The sequence below is a fragment of the Alexandromys fortis genome, unplaced genomic scaffold (genome assembly GCF_014885135.2).
Source record: "Alexandromys fortis isolate MF-2015 unplaced genomic scaffold, M_Fortis_MF-2015_v1.1 scaffold_23, whole genome shotgun sequence".
Taxonomy (NCBI): Eukaryota; Metazoa; Chordata; class Mammalia; order Rodentia; family Cricetidae; genus Alexandromys; species Alexandromys fortis.
Genome location: NW_026067907.1, coordinates 15,383,156 through 15,402,191, shown reverse-complemented (window position 1 = coordinate 15,402,191; position 19,036 = coordinate 15,383,156). Strand labels below are relative to the sequence as shown.

Sequence of the window (19,036 nt, the reverse complement as noted above, 5' to 3'; positions counted from 1 at the left end):
GATTCTTAGAGGGTCATGTTATTTGCTTGAAATAATAAATGCAAAGGTAGCTCTCAAATTTCTCAAGTGTAATAAACTATATTTAAACTCTCTAAAAGCACATTGCAACTCAACTTTTTTTTTGCTTGTCTGTTTGTTTTACTTATTACCCACATATCTGAATGATATTTACTGTCTTTTCTCTTCTTAGTGGTTGTCATTCAAGTCCTTATTGTTGCCTATTAAGCAAATTGCATCCCCAAAGACCAACCATAACATAATTGCTTCAGTTGCAATCTGTTATCATTATATTTCTAGTTCAGAAATCATTTAAATGATGCAATTCAGGAATAATATTCTAGAGAGATCACGAGATCATACAAAATATAATCAAATATGAAACTAATGCTAAGTGGTGCTGGCTTCCACACAGTTGTTTCAAGGTACACTAGACTTCTTTGGGATTGCTGTGGATTATGCAAAAGCAATAAGTGGGATGGAATGAAAAACAAATAATTGAAGTAGTAACAGGGTTGTTCAACAATGCTAAAACTATAGCTCATAGGACAAACTATTGGAGTTCGATAGGTATGTATTGAATTAAACATATTATAACAATTGAAATTAATTTATAAAAAAGATTGTTAATAAAAACTTTTGATAATGTTTGTAAATTTTAGGTTTAGTTCAAACTCACAGAGACAGGCAAACTGGAAGCCAGTGTAACAGTGATTATCCTAAAGTGGTATTTGTGTCTAAAAGAAGAAAATGTTAGATGTTAGACAAAGATACCTTTGTTGGTGAAAGTTAGGCGATTATGTAAAACAAACCAATCACTTGGTCATAAAGAAGATTGTATGGATGGTTGCATCCTTCACTGAGTTAGAATGGAAATATTCCTTTGTGAGTGAATAAAGCCAAAGGTAGTTATAATTGATGAGTCTTCTTTGACTATGTTACATTTACTTGCATATAAAATATTTGATTGACATGGTCTGAGAGACCATTATTTATGAGTGTCCAGATTTCAGAGAAGAAATTTGTCTTAGCTTAGTTGAAAACAGTCATTAATGTGCTTGAGTAATAGGAGTTCATTAACATAAGGGCACTGATTTTAACATAGGCAAATGAAGGACAGCTACCACAGAACGTAGAAGTTAAAGAACGAAGGAAAATCCACAAATTTTTGTGCAAACAAAAACATGATGCTTCTGCCCCTGAAAGGAAATGGTAATTGCCTCATGTTTCATCAGAGTCAAATAAGAAAATTTCATCAGATCTGAGAAGAAGAATGATTGTGAGCATAAAGTAAATATATAGCAAGAGAGACAAAGATGACATTTTAGTAGGCTGTCGAAAGGAGATAAAAAATGAACTGAGCTCCAGAAAATTTGCCAGAGTATCTGTAAGTCAAGAACACAGAGAAAAGCAGGTGTAATGGGCAAAGACTGTAAAGAAGCCAGAGAACATGTGAGGGCTTTTCATGTTTCTTGTTCTAGGTGATGAGGACTGAATAATTCACTAAAGGAAGTAAATATAAGACATAAAGGAATATAGAAACAAAATATAATTTTAAGTATTAAAAGTAAAATACTACTCATGCCTCCCACTTTGTCCATGGTGAATTAAAATAAAAAGAAAGAATACATGTGGTTTTATGGAAATCATGGTTAGGAGAAAAATCTGTATGACTAGGAGCAATATGTCATGATTATCTATAAAATACATCTCTCTCTAATTTAAAAAATGTTAGCTTCTAACATGACTTAACCTTAAGCTTTTTAAGCAAAGCAACACATTTTTTATTTCCTTTTTATACTTAATTTATAAGCTTTATACCTGAACCGAAAGATGATAGTGGTCATAGATTTATAAAAGAACAAGGTGAAAAATTAAAATCTTCTGACCTGTGATGTGTAGAGATGATGTGTATCCAAAATTTTGTTGATGGTCTTGAACATACTCACCTCTTGAATTCAACTTTAAAATTCATTATACGAGATGATTAAATTTTTAAATTATTACAATATTTTTTCTATAAAGCTTTCCAGTAATTACAAAATTTGTTTGTCATCATTTCAAATAACTTTTAACATTTTATTCTCTCTTTCTCTCTATCCTTCCTCCCCAACTTACCCCTTCTGCCTCTCTCTTCATTAGAATATGTATGTGTTTGATTATTCAATTCCTGAAAATTCTAAAAAAAATCTGTTTTTAAAACCTTCACAGAGTCCCATATTTTGGTAAATCTACCTATGGCCTGTGCCAATTTGAAACCTGATTCCAAGTCTGAAACCATATGAAGGTATTCTTACGACTGTCCAATGCAAACACAGTCAAAATCACCTTCTGCCTTTATATTGACATTGTGTGTGACTTTTATTATAGGTAGCATCTAACTACAATGGTTGAGACCAACCACTCAGAAGTGTCTGATTTCCTCCTTGTGGGGCTGACAGATGACCCAGATCTTCGCATCAGCCTTTTTGCTGTGTTTCTAATCATATACTTAACTAGTGTTGTGGGTAATATTGGATTGATTGTGTTAATTCAAGTGAGTCCTCAGCTTCACACCCCCATGTATTTTTTCCTTACCCACCTGGCTTTTATTGATTTTTGTTTTACCTCCTCTGTCACCCCAAACACTCTGCTAAATTTTCTACGTAAAGTTAAAAGCATAACCTTCTATGCATGTGCCACACAATTGTGCTGTTTTGTCACATTTGTAGTCTGTGAACTGTACTTGCTGTCAATCATGGCCTTTGATCAGTACGTGGCCATCTGGAATCCTCTCCTCTATACAGTCCTCATGCCGAGGAGGCTCTGTCTCCAGATGATCACCAGCACCTACATCTATGGATTCACTGTTGGGCTTGCACAGGCAGTGGCTACCTTCCGCTTGTCTTTCTGTGGCTCCAATGTGATCAACCACTTCTACTGTGATGATGTTCCCTTGGTTGCTCTGGCCTGTTCTGACACTCATGTCAAGGAGCTGATGTTGCTAGTCATTGCTGGCTTCAACACCCTTTGCTCTCTGGTGATTGTGGTCGTTTCTTATGTCCTCATCGTCTTTGCCATCCTGAGGATTCGTTCTGCTGATGGAAGAAGGAAAGCCTTTTCTACCTGTGCATCCCACCTGACCTCGATCACCATATTTTATGGGACAGTTAGTTTTATGTATCTGCAGCCCAAGTCAAGTCATTCTCTGAACACAGATAAATTTGCTTCTGTGTTTTATGTGGTAGTGATTCCCATGCTAAACCCACTGATCTACAGCTTGAGGAATCAGGAGGTCAAAAATTCTCTGAAGCGAATTATAGAAAAGTTATCGTTAGCTATCAAATAGTTTAAGAAACACTAGGAAAATGTATAGTTCCAAATCTCAATAAAATGTAAAAAGATAGAAAGATCAGATGCCTTCCGATTGTATGTCATTTACAGTCACAGTGTTGGAAAAAGACACGGGTCCCACATATATGATGAGACATCTGATGCAAATATCATATGTATCTCTATAGTCTTTACTGGGTCATTCTCAGTGACATATGATAGGGATTTTACGAATTTTGTATCATCCAATTTTATTTTTAAGAATGAGCATAAAGAGAGAAACTTTAGCCTAAAATTTCCAATATTATAAAATTGGTAAGTTGAAGTTGTATTGAGCCTTTGTGATAATGAATAACTTCAATTTTCTGCATAAAATAAATAGTTCCTATAGTTCAAAATTGCAAGATAACTATATATTAATAATTTACAATATAATGATGAGAATTATATTTATTCATTTGAAGATAGTATTCCACAACTCTCCATTTTTATCCTTGCTCTCCTGAGAAAAATTCAACTACCAGAGTACTCTTAACGTCAAATATTTGGTGACCAACATTGAACCAGATTGGACCACTTGAGTGTCTCATCCCTTTGAAATTCACTATCCTATTATGAGCTAGACTCTGAACAATTTACCTAGCAATTTTGCCATGGTCAGTAATTGTTTTGACATATCATGATTTCATATTTCTATACCCTGTTTTCTCATCTTAAAAAGCCATAATATCAAAAAAGCCATAACACCTTTTGGGCTGATTCAATGATTATGAAAGTATTGACTGCACATCGTGGGCCTATCGAGAATGGTGTATGGTTTCCTTATTTAGCATTTAGCTGCAGCAGGGATTCTTTTACTTTAGGTCATTATTTTGGAACAGCTTGAGAAAGTTCAAGTTGTCCTAATCTCCTAACTCTTCCCCTTGGAAGCCACAGTTGAGAGTAAACCCAACAGTGTCTCCTCTTAAAAAGGTGTTTTACACCGAAGAGATATCCTTTCATGATGAGAAAGGATCCTGATATGTAAAAAATAGTTCGGTTTCTCTAGAGGCTTATGTGACTTTTTGCAAGATCAAAGGTTACATTATAAAACCCCTTGTCTGGCACCAGGTACGATGTGAAATTATCCTATTTGACTCCTATTTTTATTGTCTTGCCACCAAGAATCTTCCCCAGGCAGGAGCTCTTGGTCATCAGACTGGAGAACTCAATACACTCTTAAATGGCTTAATAAAGTGTGGTAATCCGTATCTTTTTCCTGTGAATTATTTCAGTTTAGTGAGTATGCTTTGGTATTGATATTCTAAATATTAATATGCACAAAGTGGAAGTGCAAAGTCCCGTTAATTATTTCATTCTTACCTCATAAGCAATTTAATCATTTGTATGTGCTTAGTCATTTGTATGAAATGTTTAATTTCCCACAATTGTTTAATATGTTTAATGATGTTTATTCCCAAAATTGCCATGTTTATTCAGGCATATTTCCAACTGGATTAAATTTGTTGGAGTTATCTTGGAAAATGTATTATTATGGCAGGTCAAATTTATTACAAATAAAAATGAAAACACAGGAGTTGTAGACAGATTTTTCTTTGGATTGTTAGCTCATTAAAAAAAAAAAAACAGAATCCCAGAATTATATTATGAAAGTTAGGTCTTATCTTAGGCTTGTTTCTAATTAACTCTTATAATCTAAATTAACCCTTTTCTATTAATTTACTTTATGCCTCGTGACTTTATTACCTCATCTCAAGACTTCCCATCCTGTTTTCTCTGCATCTCCTAGTGTTTTTCCTTCTTCTTCCCATTGTCCTCTCTTCCCGGAAATCCTGCCTTGCTATTCACCATTCAGTTTTTTATTAAACCAACCAGAGTGAAACATCTTCAGTGTACAAAACGATTATTCCACGACAAGGAGTTTTCAGAAACAATAATTAAAGACATTTTATAGTTATTCTCTGCTCTGATAAGAACAATGATGTGATGAAGAATTAGGAGGATGATAATTCAAGGTTAAATATTCACATTCAGTAAAATTAAGTGTTATGCCTTTTAGGTAAAATTAATAGGTTTCCCATTGCATTTATCTTGCATATATTCTTATGGATCATTTACTCTATACCTAGATAGACAGTTTGAATATACAGATTGTCAAATTTTACTCAGTTCTCATATATCTACCTTTTGGTGTACTTAAAAATGGGTTTTTGATCCTGCTGCACATACTGGCTTTGTGGGAGCCTAGGCAGTTTGGATGCTCACCTTACTGGACCTGGATGTAGGTGGGTGGTCCTTGGACTTTCCACAGGGCAGGGAACCCTGATTGCTCTTTGGGCTGACGATGGAGGGGGACTTAATTGGGGGAGGTGGAGGGAAATGGGAGGCGGTGGCGGGGAAGAGACAGAAATCTTTAATAAATAAATAAATAAAAACAAGAAAATAAATAAAAATAGAAACATGTCAATTTAAAATGATTTTTCTCTTTGAACAAAATTTTAAGAAAACTGTTTCTTAGAAACGAATTACACGGGCCTCCAGAGCTATGAAAAACGTATGGCTCAATGCTGCTTCCTTGTCAGCAGATTGTTGACTTCCAAATGAAGAGTTTTATCGTTAATAAAATGTACAGCCATTTTAAAACCTTGAAAAAGATATAGTGGCTAAATTTACATAACTTTCCTTGTAACAAGAACTATTATTAAAAGTCACTATGTTTTCAAATTATTTTGAAGATTTCACACAAAAATACTACATTTTCACCATCTCCTCCCTCCTTCTCTCCATTTACCAACTGCCCCCATTCCCGTCAACTCCGTGGTCTCTTCTTTTATTATTATTGTTCCATGTACATTACATTACTGAGTCCATGTGGTGTGTTTAGGGCTTACTGTTTGGGACTGTATAACCTTTAATTAAACCTGTAAAATACTAAAATGTATAATAAACTAAATCAAAACGCATTTTATGTTTTATTTCTCATTTGTTAAAGAAAACTAGTATTATTGTTTACACTTGGGACCAGTATATTGATCAATCAATTAATATGTTATTTTTCCCATTTTAAAAATTAGGTCCCAACAGATCAACCATAGCATAATTACTCATGTTTATGGCACAGCACTATATTTCTAGCTGTATTTATTAAGAATTATGTCATTCATGGAAACACTGAATAGTGCCAAGGCATCCATGAAACGCATTCAAATATCCAGGAAAATTAAGAACTGGTAGCATACACACAAGTTGCCTCAAGGTATATCAAACTTACTTATTGAGGATTTTTCAAAAGTATTATTTATAAATTAAGATATTTATAAACCATGATAGATAAATAGACAAAGGGAGTTTAGAGGAAATAACATGTTATTCATTCATTTAAAAAGTCCAACAATTTGTTTAGTGTTTCTACTGATTGCTTGTTACATATTAGATAATGGGTCACATTTAACTATTTAATTTTCTCAGTAGAAGTTAAATATATTTCAGTGTTACATACCAAGCTTGGCAGAATTATCTATGTGTGTATTCCAGTGTATATTATTGGGGTAGGGCTATTTTTAGCCAAATGCTTGTCCTTGACTTTATATGTTAAATTGAAGTACCTGTGAAATATGAAAATTGAAAATTATATGCTTTTGCTTCATCAAGGAAAGAGTCACGGCTGTTCCCTAGCGGTAGAAGATAATATCTAAAAAGAATGTTCTCGTGTGATGTGAATTGGTTATATGAAGGTAAGGGCATTAGTTTAAGCATAAGAAAAGGCATCTGAGCTACCAAATATGAAGAGAAAGAATTGAAAATGCAGAGATTTAGGTGAAGAACAGCAAAAATAACCATTATTTCACTGTGAAAGTGATACCAATGACCTAATACTTCTGATGAGCTTCCAAGAAGAAAGCACATTTCAGTTGGGAAGAATATAGGTGTTGATGAACTTCGAGAAAACAATTGTTTGGACTGCTGAGAGCAAATGTCAGATTATAATAAACAGAGATATGTGGTGAATTATTTCTGTTGTTGACTTGATTAGATTTGGGGTTGGTTATTAGAGTGTTTTTAAAGGGAGAAAACTAAAGAAGAAAAATCCATCTCTAATGTACGATTTCATAAACTGTTATGCCAGAATGAGTAAAATGAAAAAAAAAGAATGTGAGAGTTGTCATTTTGTATGGCGCACAAGAAAAATAATGGATACAACATACAACTGTATATGAGGGATGTACGTTTGAGCTACACTGGCTTTTCCTGGAAGACTGGGACTAGAAGAGTAAGAACCTAGCTGGTGAGTGTAAAATAGAAAGGACTTGTGGCAGGGAACACTGGGGAAGCTTTGTGCATAGGATAACTCAAAAACTAGAATAATTATAATAGGAGCAAAATATTTACAGGGATATGTGCAGGAATAAAGTATATGTGTCTAAATTTTGCTTAAGTAGACTCATCTTTCCCACACATGAAAGTGGGAAAAATTCAGGGGAAAGTAAATAGTGTGCGGAATGTAAGACAAAAAGACGGAAGTGTTTGTCTTTCCTCGTGTCAGAAATGATCCAAACTACTGAGAAACTGTAAGCCAACAATGACTAATTTTGAAGGCAAAAAGTTTAGAGCAGATCACTTTTGGGAAAAGGTTCAATAACATTATTGCTAGTTCAAAAAAAAAAAAAAAAGTCAAACCATGAATAGTTCTGCCGAAGTACAACTTCAGTAAGTTTTAGGTCCCAAAGAGGAGATGTGGAGTCTGATGGGTGGGAGACCTGGATCTATTTTTCACTTCCTCATTAAATATCACGGGAAAAAACTCATAGTACAAAACCAACAGCCTTATCCGAAACATCTTCTAACAGCATCTGTCAAATGAAGAAGTTGAAAGTTTTGTGGGGTCTGCCAAGCATAGGAACTTCTGATTTTATTTCCTTGTGAAGGCTACTCATAGGGTTACAATATGTTATACAGTCCAAATTTATCTTTATCTTAGCCAAGTTATGTGTAGAATCACTTGATGTTTTCTAAAATGCAGGCTTTACAAAATAACTGATAATGTACATTTTACTAGTGCTTTATACCATATTTCTGTTCTTGAGTTTTATAGTTTGGGTTTATTCTTTTCATTGACTCTCAAAAAAGAAAATCCTGGTATTCTTTTCCCATCATTATCCCTAATTCCTCTGGATAGGCACATGTTAGGGCAATGAATACACTTGTGACTTCTTGTTTCCAGAACTAAGCAAGAAATTTCCCCAAGTCTAACCTACTGGCACTACAGTCCTTGGTGCACAAAAATTCCTCTTTCTATTGTGACTCTCCTTTCTGGCTGCAATCACCTGTCTACAACATTTTCTCTTGGGAACATGAATATATTTCCCCGGAGGCTACATAAGCAGATAACTCCCCCTTATTCAAACTGATCCTGGTAGTGAAAGCAAAAATTAGCATACCTAAAACTGAATCTCTTTGGCAAAATTTCTCTGGAATCTTGTCAGGCAGCATCCTCTGTCTCAGCACTCAAGCCGTCCCTTGTGCCATGACCTACACCATAGTGCAAATATCTGACAAACATCTGAATTTGAAAATCTTCAAGAAATGAAAACAAGACAGATTTAGATACTGGAACGAACGAGGACTTGCAGTGATTACTCATGTACTTAAACTGTGTAGAGCAAACACCAAAGCAACTAGCTAAAAATTAATAATGGGGTTCAAAGTATGAATATGCACAAAAGAATAAAAACACACTATTGTAACTGAAGTAAAAAATGAAACGCCAAGTATTCATAAATTAATATTTTAATTTTGAACATTTATCATTTGATTATCTTTCAGATAACACATTTTAAGAAGGAGCTGTGGAGACGGGAAGGTCAGACTGAGTGGTGATGAGGTTGCTTAGGTGAAGGTATCAAGAGCTCTTTTTAAACAAGAACTCTTGTGTGTATGTAGCTACAAATGATAGATTTATAGAAGCATAATTGACCTAGAATGAGGTAAGTAAAAACTCAAACAAGAGTTAGATATAAAAAATCTATACATTAAAAAATAATTGACGTGGAATAATAATTCCATTCTCAATAAAACATTATTTTAGCCTACTGCAAAATCTGATAAATGTAAAGAGTAATCTAGGCAAAGAACTAGTCTGAAAGGAAGCAATTTAAAGGAAAATCCAAACTTCAGTCCTGGGATTGAAAATACATAGGAGATTTTTAATATCACAGTCAAAGGTAGACACGATTCACCGAATACCAGTGAAAATACTAAGGAATGTGAGAATTGGCATGGTTAATGATTAGAGTTCAGAAATTAGCAAGGATGTGACAGAACACTGTAAAAAAAGGTTTCAGTTCCTATAGTTACAATTATTTGGAGACTTCTGCAGATATTTTTAATATGATAGACCATCTTTCTATCTATAAAAAAAAGAAGTCAGAAGTATAACCTTCTATGCATGTGCCACCCAGGTGTGCTGTTTCATCACGTTTGTTGTTTGTGAGATGTACTTGCTGTCAATCATGGCCTATGATCGGTACGTGGCCATCTGGAATTTATAAACTGGAGAAATGATTTTCTGTAAAAGCTAACTCAATGTAAAGATATCTCTCAAAATGTGTTCAGTGTAAGATCAGTGAATCAGAATTAATTATTGGTTTCTATGTGATTATAGCCAAAGGAAGACAGGCTTGAAGGTGCCTTTCACAGGAAAATCTGTACAGTCTCGGGCTGAAGGCAACAGTTCTGCGGTGTCTGAGTTCATCCTGGTGGGACTGACAGATGACCCAGACCTTCAAGTCATCCTGTTTGCTGTATTTCTCATAATCTACTTAGTTAGTGTCATCGGAAATCTAGGACTGATTGCATTAATCCAAGTCAGTCCTCAGCTTCACACCCCCATGTACTTTTTCCTCAGCCACTTGGCTTTCGTTGATTTCTGTTATACATCCTCAGTTACCCCAAACACATTTGTAAATTTTCTTCGAGAAGTCAGAAGTATAACCTTCTATGCATGTGCCACCCAGGTGTGCTGTTTCATCACGTTTGTTGTTTGTGAGATGTACTTGCTGTCAATCATGGCCTATGATCGGTACGTGGCCATCTGGAATCCTCTCCTCTATACAGTCCTCATGCCAAGGAGGCTCTGTCTCCAGATGATCACCAGCACCTACATCTATGGATTCACTGTTGGGCTTGCACAGGCAGTGGCTACCTTCCGCTTGTCTTTCTGTGGCTCCAATGTGGTCAACCACTTCTACTGTGATGATGTTCCCTTGGTTGCTCTGGCCTGTTCTGACACTCATGTCAAGGAGCTGATGTTGCTAGTCATTGCTGGCTTCAACACCCTTTGCTCTCTGGTGATTGTGGTCGTTTCTTATGTCCTCATCGTCTTTGCCATCCTGAGGATTCGTTCTGCTGATGGAAGAAGGAAAGCCTTTTCTACCTGTGCATCCCACCTGACCTCGATCACCATATTTTACGGGACAATCATTTTTATGTACCTGCAGCCCAAGTCAAGTCACTCTCTGAACACAGATAAATTTGTTTCTGTGTTTTATGTGGTAGTTATTCCTATGTTAAACCCATTGGTCTACAGCTTGAGGAATCAGGAAGTCAAAAGTGCCTTGAAGAGAATTACTGATAAATTGTCTTTGCCCACCCATTAATCCGAGAAACACTGGAGAATAGCCAGAAGACATTTAATTTTGCCTTAGTTGAAGTGACAATGTTGAGTGACAGAGATCCACCATACATGCTGAGGGAATCGAGAGATAGATACATGTCAAAAGATAACGTACTTACTAACCAAGAGTAAGATTCTTAGTTCAAATCCTCAGCTTTCACATTAAAAAACAAAATCAGCATGCCCATACATTTGTTCAACTCTAGCTCTTAGAGAGCAGAAACAGGATTCCTGCCCAGCCTGAGTAGCCAGCTAGGGCAGTCTGAATTCAGTGAGAGAAACAACTTCAATATGTAAGGTGAAGAGAGATAGAGGATAATACCCATTGTTTACCTCTACGTCCACAAATATACATACATTCACATATATTGCACCCAAACACACACACACACACACACACACACACACACACACACACACACACACACACACACACACACACACACACACGGTGTTATCAAGTAAAGATTGTGGAATTACCTCACTTAATTCTTTTAAATATTTAATGAATTTGAAATGTCTTTGCATGTGTACATGAATGAACATACTTTCAAAAAGTGTTTGAAGTTCCCTTACATGAACTACATAAACTATCCATCATCATGAACAAAAAGATGTTATCGTTTGCAAAGATTTGATTAATAAAAAAAAATGATATGTTTAGTTTCCAGCTTTTCATTGTAAAATACCTTACCAGACTTACTGAATTCTTTCCTGTGTCACTTCTAGATAAATCATTTTATGTAAGTTGTGGTGTGGGCTAAACAGCTGTGGGAACCTGGCAGGACATAAAACCCCAACAAGCCAGGCTCGTTCCTGTTACAGAGGTGCTTCAGTTAATTTTTTCCATAGCCAATTCAGGTGGTTTTTAAAGTGTACATACATACAAGATAGCTTGTATAGTTCACTAATACACATACATCTCACAGCTGGAAGAACCAAGAATTGAATGAAATTTTTAAAAAATTGTGAATATTAATTTTTAAATAGCTATAATGTTTTTCCCACTATGTCTATATAAATGTTCCCATAATTCTAACTGGAAGGCCAAAATCAGGGAGTGGGAGGGATTTCTAACAGACACAGTGTAACCAGAGACAAATGTTATGAAGTTGAAATAAAGTTTATTTTTAGTATGATGTCATAGAGAAGATAATTCTGCCTAGAGACTTCCTAGGTAACCTGCCTACAGGTAGTGGGGGCCAGAGATGCGCACATTTGATCAACTTGGTCAGTGTGAGAATGTTGGATCATTATCTCAGATCTGGATACCTGAGGAAGATGGCTGCAGGCAAGGGTGCTATATCTGAACTAAATAAAATGGAAAGGAAAAGCTGACCAATGAAGAACGTGGCTGGGCTTTGACACTATTCCTGTGGTCTAGGTCAGGACACTGACAGTAGTAGTGGTTGATAAATTAGTGATTACAATGTTCATCCACATTTCAAAAATTTCTTATCCTTATTTTAATGGTAGGAGAAGGATGAGGTAGGTTTAGTATAAATTGTCATTTTTCTTTCTGTTTTCAAAAGTCATTAAATGATTAAAATCTCTGAAGAATTGAGCAGAAATCCAATTAAAAGTTTAGGGGAAAGGACACAGATACAATACAAAGCAATGATACCTAACATTGATCCTATTTCTACTAATTCCTCAGATCTGTATGCACAACTGAAGACGAAGTGCAGGCTACCCCCAGTCATCTAAAACATTGTCCTCAGAGTATGGTGTTATATGGATCGCTCTTAAACTAGATTTGAATATCTTCAGAAGTAAATGCAAGAGCCTGTTTCTGGAAGACCCATTGTGAGTCTTTTGGCAAGGGCAGAACATAACTAGGTGGGAAAGGCTAGTCTGTATACTGGGAGAAATAGGGCCAAGTCAGGGAAGCCATGAAGCTGCTGGAGACAGACGCTGGGCTGGCAACCTGGTAAGCCACAGCCATATGGTGATAAAAAGATTAATAGAAATGGGTTAAATTAAGATATAAGAATTAGCCAGTAAGAAGCTAGGGCCAAGCAGTGATTTAATCAATACAGTTTCTGTGTGATTAATTTGGGGCTGGGTGGCTGGGAACACACAAGTGGCTTCCTCCTACACTGTTCCTTTCCCATTGAAAAGAAAATTAAACAGAGTCACCACACAGAAGGCAGACCATTGTCTTCTTTAGCTGTCCTTTGCTACCAGTGTGGTTCTTTCATATGAAAAGGCAGGTTCTTTTTAGCTGTTACTTCAAATTCTTACAGTGAGGTATAAGGAGGAGAGGGACCTTTGAGTGAATATGTAAGGAGTACAAAAAATCCTGAGTGAAGGGATTAACAAGCACCAAATCCTGAGACCCATAGGAGATTGACACAGCCTTCCTCTGGTTCGTATGCAGATGTTGCCAGAGTTTAAAGAAATTAACAACCACAACTCCTTCCTCCTCACAAATGAATACCCTCTGAGGCCGCTCCAGTGCAGAAATCTCTTACCAACACTAGCTAAGCCCTCGGCTCCAGTACACATAAGTGCTAAGGTTTCTGGTCACTGCATGTTTGTTACCACTCTAACAGATTGAGCACAGTCAACACAATCTCAGCTTTTCCAATATGCGTGCATGTGTGTCTGTCCTTTCTTGATTTCCTCATTCCCCAGTCAGGTTAACCAGACCAACCATGATGAATGAGGTGTTATGAGATCCCACACTTTGAAATCCCTGTTCTCTTCGCCACTCTGTACTTTTGATGGTTCAGGTGTTAGCATGACTATTATCCCAGCATTCAAGAGGTAGTTGGAGGAAGATCAGAAACTCAGTGTCATCCTCAGTTATGTAATGAGTACATAATCAGCATGGGCTACAGGCAAACCTGTGTCAGAAAAGGAAATGCCCTTGTTTGCATTTACAAACCTAGTGTCGATGTAATCTAAGTAATCCAATACTTTTCAATTTTCACAACTACAGCTTTACCAAAACCATAGCTCATACAGGCTTGAACTTTACAAAGCAATTTATCAAGTTAGACAGATTGTAAACAAACACAACACACCTCATGGATTTATTTGATGGTAATAAATATCATCACTTGATTGATATTGGGCTGGTTCCGGGAAACTCAAACGGCTTTTGTTCTTCACAAGAAATGGAAACTCTCCAAATTCCCATGAATTAAACCCTTATGTGACAACATTCAGACAACTGACACTTAGCAACACATTGACTCCTAGTGAACATGGTCCAAACATTTTTGAAAGACCATCTGTGTGTTATTTTGGGAAATCAAAAGCAGGGTTTTTGCAATATCAGGAATGGATTCACAGTCTTGTTCAGAATCCTGGCCTTAAACTAGAGCACACCTCCTCTACTTGTAACACACACCTGTGTTCACTGGGTAGAGTATAATTTGAACATGTGCATGTGACTTTGCTTGTTTGTCCAGACTTTTAATAACTGGGGCAGTGTCATTTTTTGTTGGTAGTGGTTGGTTGGATTGATTCTTGGTCTCACTATGCTGACTGGGCTGGTTTCAAAATCATGTTCTTCTTGAATTTGTCTCTTAAGTGTTGGGATTGTACTTATGGTCCACCCCGTCTATCAGGAAAATGGATATATTATATTTATTTCCCATGATCTAGTTGGATCATCACAGAAAATGTCTAAGTCTGTTGAAGTAACAAAGACATTTTAAACTGCATGGGAAAGAATTACAATTGAAAGTTTGATTTATTTTCCTACTCATATATAATAGAGCATGCTGCCATTATTTTCTTAGCTTCAATATTTTTAAGGTTTCATATCCTTTATCTAAAGCTTTCTTAGAGGCTTCTTTCACCTCTTTATTTCTTAGGCTATAGATGAGGGGGTTCAACATGGGGATAACTACTGTGTAAAACACTGAAGCCATTTTGTCTGTGTCCAGGGAGTGGTTTGATTTGGGCTGTAGATACATGAAGATGAGCGTGCCATAGAAAATAGTAACAGCCACCATGTGGGAGCCACAAGTGGAAATGGCCTTGCGTCGCCCCTGGTTAGAGCGGATTCTCAAGATGGCAGCAATGATAAAGAGGTAGGAGGTGAGAACTATGGAAGAGGAGCAGATCATATCAAAGCCCGCAAAAGCAAAGATGAGAATTTCTTTCAGGTGAGTGTCTGAGCAGGACAGAGCTAAGAGCGGGAGATCATCGCAGTAGAAGTGGTTGATTACATTAGGCCCACAGTAGGTCAAGCGAAAGGTGATGATTGTATGGAAAAGGGCAACTAGGAAGCTGTACACATAAGGAACTGCCACTAACTGAAGGCACACTCTCTTAGACATCAGTGTGGAATAACGCAGTGGGCTGCAGATGGCAGCGTAGCGATCATAAGCCATAGAGGCCAGAAGAAAGCACTCCGTGATCATGAAGGTAAGGAAACAGCCCAGCTGTGTAGCACAACCATGGAAGGGGATGGTGTTCTGCTCCACCACAAAGTTCACCATCATCTTCGGTGTGATGGCGGAGGAGTAACAGAGGTCAACAAAGGCCAGGTGACTGAGGAAGAAGTACATGGGTGTGTGGAGTCTAGAATCAATCCTGATTACAACAATCAACCCGAGGTTGCCTAGGACCGTGACCAGATAGATTGTCAAAAACATCACAAAACATGGAGCTTGAAGCTCTGGCCGGTCTGTGATCCCCTTGAGGATGAACACGGTGACATAGGAGATGTTGACTTCAGCCATTGATTCTGGAAGATAGTGTGGAAGAATAAAAACACAGTTTCTTAGTGCCCCAGTCAGTCCTGGGAGAAAGGATGCCCATGTGTGCCTGCTTTGTAAAATGTCACCCTGGCAGCAACCACATTCTGTAATGACTGTTCTTCATTATAATTTGAAGGACAGGAGTCATTCCATACAGAACTACCTCCTAAAGAGTTTCTTTGTTTTTATTTTTAAAATTAATGGAAATGGATCATTAAATAAAACATAATGTTATAAAATATGTGGGGAAACTGACCATAAAATTGTTGTCAATTTGTTTTTAAACATTTAAAAGGAACACAACAAAAAAATAAAAAATATGCAAGTAGAATTATATTTACAGTCTCTAATTTTAATTCTATACTTTCCTGATAAAACATATAGAAGATATACCAAGAGAATTTTGCATATAATATGTCAGTATAATTGTATATATTACATAGGTATTAATTTAAATTTTTTTCCTCCTTGATTTGGAGAGTAAATAATTTATTCTATAGAAACTAAGAAAAATTTCATCAGAAATTTGTAAACATTGCATATTTTAAAATTGTACTCTTCAAAAATTTTATATATAGAGAGAGTATATCTCAGTCATATACGTACCGCCTACACGCTCCCTTCAAATATGCTGTGTCCTCTCAACACAGATCTATCATAAATTCATGTCTCCTTTCTTCATAATTGCCAATTCAAATTAGTGTTGCACATATGTGCTTAGTAAACATCTGATGTGTGGACAACCCACCACACACTTGGTATTATAGTGGGTATGGCTTCAGTGAGTCATAATTGCTCAACATCCCAAAAAGAATTATTATGATGACATGATTTTTACATAGAAATGTAAAACATACAATTTTATTCAAATTTATAATTCAACATATATTTAGCATATCACCCAAAAAGAAATATATTTCATATAGTTCATGAAATCAGCTATTCTGAATTACATATGCATTATGTGTGTGTCTTCCTCCATACATGCGTGCCAATGTATTGAAATAGTTAAACATAACTATAACATTTGACTTGGTTGAACATCTAATGCGTTTTAAGTAAATATTCCATTGTAAATAGCCCATGACAATCTGTACAGTTTAGAGAACATTTTTGATGTAAGCTGAGAATAATAATAAGAAAGAAAACCCTGAGAGGTAACTCTAATTCCTTTATGTTGTTTTAGTTTCTTTTCTATGCTGTAATAAAGCACCAGGACCAAGGTAACATAAAAGACATTTAACTTCTGGCTCATAGTTCCAGAGGACTAGAGCTCCTGACCTTCACAGTAGGAACTTTGCAGCAGTCAAGCAGGCATGGTGGTAGCATTAGCTGAGAGTTTACATCTTATCTATAGCATGAGACAGAAAGTTAAGTAGGAACGGCTTGAGCTATTGAAAACTAAAAGCCCACCCCCAGTGATACATTTCCTCCCTTAAGGCCAAACTTCGTAATCTTTTCCAAACAATTCCACCAACTATGGACCAAGTATTAAAATATATGAGCCAATAAAGAATATTCTCATTTTAAACACCACAATATGTCCATTTTAATTGACTGGATTTGTTATTTTTTCTGTTGTAATTAAATGCTATTTCTATCTTATAACCTACTTTAGCACTTAACATGAATTTATTTAAGTAGATGAAGTCATCTGAGTTTCTTGTTTTTCGTTTTTTGCTGGGATGGAGGTTGTCTATTGACCCTAATTTACATTTGAAAAGGAAAAGAAAAAGAAAGCAGGAGATAATAGTGTTCACATAGAGGGTACAGTACAGTATAGTCCCTGTTTCTAGTTACCTCTGTGCTGCATAGACTTTAATGGTGTGCTCTGTCAGTTTTAATTTTGAGAAAACAGAACACAACTAACACATAAATCCATGATTTTATGTAATGTTTAATTTACAACTCTAGATTATCTAAATTAATTCTTACTTTATTTAAAAAAAATAGTTCATTTGTTGCCTCCAGCTCATTGCTTAGTTTGTCCTGTGTCATTGCTGTTTCTCCCAGTCCACATATCTGTCAGTTTTTAGAGGAAATCTGCATAAGCCATTGACACATTTTACTACAGCTTTTATGCAAAAATGAGTCACGTTTCATGTTACATTGCAACTTTTTTCAGCAACCTTTTCCCACAGATGCCCCTACACAGCAGAGTTACCTATCTTCTTTTTAACAGCTCAACACAATCTAACAGAAACCCTTGGTCTTAAGAGCAGCATTCAGAGATCGCCATCTTTAATATCCCCAGAACGCTTTGTAAAGTACAGTGAGTCATGATTTTGAAGCATAGCCTGTAGAACACTCTCACTAGCTGGATTGACAAGCAGGGCTCAGCCATATTTTTAGTTACTTTACTTCTATCTTTTGGTGTTGTCTCTGACATGTTGGGATTACTTATGTCTCTACCAGGCAAATGGAGTTCAAGTCAAAGATTTGATAAGTGTTATAACTACACAAACAATTTTCAGAAAGCAAATTGCTTCCTTTGTCTCAGTTTTTTCTGGAAACTTCACAAGAGAATGTATCAGTATCTGTGGTTCTCATTTGCTGTCTTCTTGTAAGACCAACCTTTCTCTGCTTTCACACACAAAAGTCAGCTTTCTCATTCACCCCTAATTTATCTACAACCTCTTTTTAATGTATCTTTGGCCTCATACTTGTTTTGCAGCTCAAGTTACAGCAAATTCATGAATCACATGCCTCAACCTCCTGTTGGTTCAGGATGCATGTGTACTCCTCCATGCCTATCTGCAAACTAAGTTTTTGCTCCAATGTACATAAGCATTTCACAGGTTATGCATCTATCATGTATCCTCTATCTATCCATCCATCCACTCATCTATCTACCTATCATCTATCTATCTATTTATGCGCATGTATGTGTGTTCAGGTTTATATCCCATAAACACATTATCTCAGAAATAAAAGAACAAATGACAAGAATCTGTTCTCTTCTACCATGTGAGTCCCAGGGATTGAACTCAGATCATCAAGTTCAGTGACACTTTTAGCTGCTGAGCATTCTGCAAGATCCCAAGGTCTATAAACATTTTGGTTTCCAAAACCTAAACATTGTGTTATTTCTTTTAATCAGAGTTATCAGAAATATGATATATATTTCATTAATAGGAAAAATTTCAAATCAAATTAATTTTGGCTTGATATACACATTAGAATACTACTCAGCCGTAAAAAACAATGACTTCTCGAATTTTGCATGCAAATGGATGGAAATAGAATACACTATCCTGAGTGAGGTAACCCAGACCCAAAAAGATGAACATGGGATGTACTCACTCATAATTGGTTTCTAGAGATAAATAAAGGTCAG

The 19,036-nt window shown here is 36.2% G+C and overlaps 3 protein-coding genes across 3 annotated transcripts; 2 read left to right on the top strand and 1 right to left on the bottom strand.

Annotated features, from left to right (window-relative positions):
- Positions 1–2,383: 2,383 nt before the first annotated feature.
- LOC126497743 (olfactory receptor 5AL1-like) lies at positions 2,384–3,325 on the top strand. The gene has a single exon (XM_050135920.1). The coding sequence runs from the start codon at positions 2,384–2,386 to the stop codon at positions 3,323–3,325; it is 942 nt and encodes a 313-aa protein (XP_049991877.1).
- A 6,493-nt stretch (positions 3,326–9,818) lies between these two features.
- LOC126497777 (olfactory receptor 5AL1-like) lies at positions 9,819–11,147 on the top strand. The gene is made up of 3 exons (XM_050135953.1): positions 9,819–9,832; positions 9,971–10,938; positions 11,101–11,147. Exons 1-3 carry the CDS (start codon positions 9,819–9,821, stop codon positions 11,145–11,147), a joined length of 1,029 nt encoding a protein of 342 aa, XP_049991910.1.
- Positions 11,148–14,721: 3,574 nt separating this feature from the next.
- Positions 14,722–15,681, bottom strand: Or8u3 (olfactory receptor family 8 subfamily U member 3). Its single transcript, XM_050135756.1, has one exon. The coding sequence runs from the start codon at positions 15,679–15,681 to the stop codon at positions 14,722–14,724; it is 960 nt and encodes a 319-aa protein (XP_049991713.1).
- Between the last annotated feature and the right edge of the window lie 3,355 nt (positions 15,682–19,036).